This window comes from Aquarana catesbeiana, linkage group LG02, assembly GCF_042186555.1.
Source record: "Aquarana catesbeiana isolate 2022-GZ linkage group LG02, ASM4218655v1, whole genome shotgun sequence".
NCBI classification, from domain to species: Eukaryota; Metazoa; Chordata; class Amphibia; order Anura; family Ranidae; genus Aquarana; species Aquarana catesbeiana.
In genome coordinates, this window is record NC_133325.1 from 38,419,609 (window position 1) to 38,425,276 (window position 5,668).

General features: G+C 42.5%; 1 protein-coding gene across 1 annotated transcript; it reads right to left on the reverse strand.

Moving 5' to 3' along the window:
• Window positions 1-3,023: 3,023 nt before the first annotated feature.
• LOC141129738 (odorant receptor 131-2-like) lies at window positions 3,024-3,938 on the reverse strand. Its single transcript, XM_073617826.1, has one exon. The coding sequence runs from the start codon at window positions 3,915-3,917 to the stop codon at window positions 3,024-3,026; it is 894 nt and encodes a 297-aa protein (XP_073473927.1). The 5' UTR covers window positions 3,918-3,938.
• Between the last annotated feature and the right edge of the window lie 1,730 nt (window positions 3,939-5,668).

The following is a 5,668-nucleotide window of genomic DNA, read 5'->3' on the forward strand; positions in this document are numbered from 1 at the left end:
AGGATAACACCTAGCACGCTGACATGTGGGGATGGGTGGATGGTTGTGCCATTGCTCTTGACAGACAAGTCAGGGGAAGAGGCACGTGGGGGAGGAAATATTATGAGCTCGGTTTTGGACAAGTTGAGTTTGAGGAAGTGGTGTGACATCCATACAGATATGTCTGTTAGTAAGTTTGTGATGCGTGAAGAGACTGATGGAGTGAGTTGAGGGGTGGAGAGATAGATTTGTGTGTCGTCAGTGTAGAAATGATATTGAAAGCCCTGAGAGGTTATCAGCTAACCCAGGGAAGAGGTGTAGATTGAAAATAAAAGAGATCTAAAAACAGAACATTGGGGGACCCTGACAGAGAAGGGAAGAGGAGTGGAGGAAGTAGAATTGTAAGTGACACTGAAGGTTCTTTGGTATAGGTAGGATGAGAGCCACTGAAGAGCACAGTCACGGAGACCGATGGAGTAAAGTTTTTTGAGGAGGAGGGGGTGCTCAACCATGTCAAAGGCAGCTGAAAGGTCCAGAAGTCGGAGTATAGAATAGTGTTCGTTGGTTTTTGCAGTTAGTAGGTCATTTGTGAGTTTTAAAAAAGCAGTTTCTGTGGCGTGTTGAGGGCAAAATCCAGATTGAAGGGGATCAAGAAAGTTATTCTTAATGAGGTGGTCTCTTAGTTGGTTGTAAACCAGGCGTTCAAGGAGTTTAGAGGAAAAGGGGAGCAAGGAGATAGGGTGTAGGTTGTTAAGATTGGTAGGGTCCAAGTATGGAGGTGACCAGTGCATGTTTTAGAGCATTGGGGAAAATGCCAGAGGTGAGGGAGAGATTGAAGATGTGGGTTAGAGAGTGTAGGATAGAGTCAGAGTGCCATCGTAGTATTTGAGAGGGCATAGGGTCCAGAGGACAGGTGGTTAGGTGGGCATTGGAATGGAGTTTAGCAACTTCGTCTGTAGTAGCAGATTTGAATAAGGGGAGTGTTAGTTGTACCTGTTGACATGGGGTCTTAACTGGGGGAGATACCTGTAGAGTGGAGATTTCATCACAGATTGTATCAATCTTGTTTTTGAAGTGATTAGCAATCTCCTGGGCAGTGAGTGAGTCAGTGGGTGGTGGCGGTGGAGGACGAAGTAGAGAGTTGAAGGTAGAGAAGAGTTTATGGGGACTGGATGAGAAGGTATTAATAAGCATTGTAAAATAGGTCTGCTTGGTAGTGTGGAGGAAAGAATAGTATTTTTGGAGGGCAGATTTGTATTGGTTGAAGTCTTTAAGAGACTTAGTCATGTGCCACAAATGTTCAAGAGCGTGACTACGTTTTTTGAGAATTTTAGTGTCATCTGTTTGCCAGGGTTGTAGGGGTCAAGGCCTGATTCTGCGTGTAGTGAGGGGAGAGATCTTGTCCAGGGTGGAGGACAGGGATTTATTGTAGATGGAAGTGGCTTGGTTGGGGCAGGACAGAGGAGAGATTTTGTCATAGAGGTGGTCAGTAGCAGAATAAAGGAGAAAAGAGTTGAAGTTGCGAAAGATTCTGCAGGTGATGGTTAGGCGATTGGCGGGAAAGGTGGTGGAAGACAGAGAGATATCCCTTGTTTGCGTGATTGTGAAAGCACATATCGGTGCTGGCTAGTTCTCTGGAATGTACATATATATAATTTAGTTTTTTTTCTAAGTGGGGATATACATTTTTTTTTTTACCTTTTCATAAATTCTTCAGATGGAAATTGCAAGTGGACATCTCCACACATATTATGCAGGCATGATTCACACTTGTTACCATCAATAAACCTGGCCTGAGAAATACCATGCAGCCATCTCTGGAGTACACGTAGACAGTGAATGGTATACAAAAAGTTTAGGTGGACGGCCATGTCTTGGTAGGTTTGCAGTTGTGCCATACTCTTTCCATTTTCAAATGATGGATTGAACAGTGCTTCATGAGATGCTCAAAGCTTGGAATATTTTTCTTAGTGTGTGGCGTATGGTCTGAGCACTGACAGGCTGATCCCCCAACTCTTCAACCTCTGCAGCAATGCTGGCAGCACTCATATGTCTATTTCCCAAAGACAACCTCTGGATATGATGCTGAGTATGTGCACTTAACTTCTTTGGTCGACCATGGCGAGGCCTGTTCTGAGTGGAATCTGTCCTGTTAAACTGCTGTATGGTCTTGGCCACCGTGCTGCAGCTCAGTTTCAGGGTCTTGGCAATCTTCTTTTTTTCAGATACTCAGAGAGTTCTTTGTGATGAGGTGCCATGTTGAGCTTCCAGTGACCAGTATGAGAGAGTGAGAGCGATAGCACCAAATTTAACACACCTTTTCCCCATTCACACCTGAGACCTTGTAACATGTCACATGACACCGGGGAGGGAAAATTGCTAATTTGGCACAATTTGGACATTTTCACTTAGGGGTGTACTCACTTTTGTTGCCAGCGGTTTAGACATTAATGGCTGTGTGTTGAGTTATTTTGAGGGGGCAGCAAATTTACACTATTATACAAGCTGTACACTCACTACTTTACATTGTAGCAAAGTGTCATTTCTTCAGTGTTGTCACATGAAACAAATAAAATATTTAGAAAAATGTGAGGGGTGTACTCACTTTTGTGAGATACTGTATATTCAATGTTTTGATCTTATGTCAATGTATCAGGACTTTAGTCCATTTTTTTTATCTGATGTTTTTTATAATAAATAAAAAAATTTAATGATAGAGCGGTTTTGCCTGCACAGTCTAAGAGGGGTGTCTGTTGCACAACGTGCACAATTTTTTGTTCTATTTATATTAGGATATTGGCAGACTGCAGTTTTTTGCATACCACACTCTATCCCTAAATTATTTTTCTATTAGGCAATTAAGTAGCAAAATAAGAAAACGTGAAAAAAACCATAGCAGCTGAAGTCAAGTCCATAAAAACCAAGGTTTTTTTTCATATCTGATTGCTCTTTGTACCATTTTATGGGTGAGCCTTTCTGTTTTATATAGCTTATTAGGACCAAATCAAGACAAGCTTACAATTCTACTCATGTCTCATTGTCATCTAGTTTTTAAGGTGTCTTGTTAAAGACTTCTTAATAAGTCCCCTCAAATATTTATCCCTGATCCCATAGATGACTGGACTGAGGAACCTTGGCACACAACTGAACACAAGGAAGTTGAACCCAGGTAAAAACATGGCTTGGCTGACAGGCAAAGCGTCAGTGAATGTCGACAATAAAGACATTGTGCATAGCAGTAGCTGAAAGGTGTGGAGCAAGATGGTTCTCCTGGCTTTGGAGGCACAAGAAGACTGTGAGCTAACTCTATGAGCAACCATCGTGATCTTGATGTATGTGAATAATATGATAATGGCCACCAAAACATAACACAAGGAAAAACTAAGGGACCTTAAAACATTTTGCAAGGGATTCACAAACAGATTTTCCTTTCTACATATGATAGAAATATTAAATGTAGTTCTAAATGAGGCTGCCATAAGACCTAAGTCAGCAGCATTTGGAATTATGTGTGCCGTACATATGAGGGTAAAGGCCACATTGGCTCTTTGCGTGGTGCATAAGTCCTTGTGTCGTAATGGGTGACATATGGCTATGTATTTTTCTAAAGCCATGGCTGCCAGAGTAGTTGGGGTCACTCGAAAAGTCAAGAATGAAACTGCATTCAAAATGTAGCAAACTGGTACGGGGATGTACAGAAGATATATTGCACCTACCATCACAGTGAAACCAGACAGGAGAAAAAACGTGTCATTCACAAGCATGTAGACAAAGAGGACATAACGAGCATTCTCCTGGAGATGTGGACTGGTGAAGAAGATTCTGAATACCACCACAATGAAGCACCAGAAGAAGCAGAGGCAAACAGTGATCAAGGATATAAAAGTCAAGTGAATGTAAGTAGCAATGTTGTTGCTAGCGAACGTCAGCTGAACCATGTTGCTTTGAAGAAGCAAGGAGCTTGCCGTGGAAGAAAGTGTTGGGCTTGCCTTGATTTTTTGGAATCCCCGAACTCTATGCAAAAATAAAAAAAGAGATTCTAACTAGAGTGCCCAGTTGAACTTTCTGTTTAAATCAGCTAAATACATTTCTGTTGTATCAAAACCAAAGGTGGACAAAGTCTTACAGTTTGTTTTCTTTCTAAAGCAACCACATCCTAATTAGAAAAACCTGTATTGGCTGCAAGCAGCTGAGTGGGACATTTGCTCTCTGTGGAGAAGTAATGGTCTCTCTGTAGAGGTTTGACATGACTCTTGCTAAGCCAGACCTGCAGACCATTTTGGGTCTAGGGCTGATATGATCATTATGAGAAGTGAGGATCCCATGGACTTCTGGCTGGACAGCTGGCTGGAGCTTGCTCACCATGAGCTGGAGCTTCTGGCTTTCCTTGAAGTCAGTGTGCTGTCTAATGCCGCATACACACTAGCGGACTTTTCGACCGGACTGGTCCGACGGACCTAGTCCGGGGGGCAATTCGACCGTGTGTGGGCTTCATCGGACCTGCTGCGGACTTTTTCGATAGAAAATCTGACGGACTTTAGATTTGGAACATGTTTCAAATCTTTACGTTGGAACTCCGCCGGACCCAGTTCCTATTGAAAAGTCTGCTCGTCTGTATGCTAGTCCGACGGACTAAAACCGACGCTAGGGCAGCTATTGGCTATTGGCTATCAACTTTCTTATTTTAGTCAGGTCGTACGTCATCACGTACGAATCCGTCGGACTTTGGTGTGATCGTGTGTAGGCAAGTCCGTTTATTTCGGAAAGTCCATCAGAAGTCCGCCGAAAGTCCGTCGGATAGACCAGTCCCCTCGAAAAGTCCGCTCGTGTGTTCGTGGCATCAGATGTCTTAGATGAATGTTTCTCAACTCCAGTCCTCAAGTACCCCCAACAGGTCATGTTTTCAGGCTTTTCATTATTTTGCACAGGTGATTTGATCAGTTACACTGCCTTAGTAATTACCACAGCCATTACATCTGAGGAAAAACCTGAAAACATGACCTGTTGGTGGTACTTGAGGACTGGAGTTGAGAAACATTGTCTTAGATGACAAGAGACAAAAGGGTAGAAAAGTGAATAGAGTGGCAACCTCAGCCTGCACTCCAACCAGGCCACGTCCCCAACGCATTTCACTCCTCCTCGGAGCCTAGGCATGGGGAGAGACCTTCAGCACAGGAGGAGGTTTTTCATACGGAGAGGCAAATCTGTCTGTCCTCTTACAACATAGACCAGATCACATTTATTAAATTGAACAAATCATGGATTACCAGTTACTACACAACATTTTAAGGGTCAATCAGATGAAAAAGAAATATCGGATGCCCATTACCAGCACTTACCACCTATCCTGACTTATTCCTGCTCCTATTACACTGTAAAGATGCAGCATAATGTTTCTGAAGTTCCACTTCAGCTGCAAAATTTCCAATGTTTGCTGCAGGGTAAATCTTGCATTGTGTCTCAAAGTTTGCAGTGCTCTAATTCTATCATAACTTTCAAAAATAATTTTGGCTATTGTCTCTCAATTAACACATTCTGAATTGTATTAAAAAAAAATACCTCATCTCTCCCTCCTAAATTGTGGCCTAACCAAGCCGCCTATGCAGTGTCCAGCCACTATGAAATATTTTAGGCAATTTTCTCTCATATAGCAGTCTAATTATTATTTCAATATAAAACTTGTCTTGTC

Excerpts from the sequence above, each read along its gene's own strand:
- LOC141129738 (XM_073617826.1), bottom strand. The coding sequence starts at position 3,917 with ATGGTTCAGCTGACGTTCGCTAGCAACAACATTGCTACTTACATTCAC.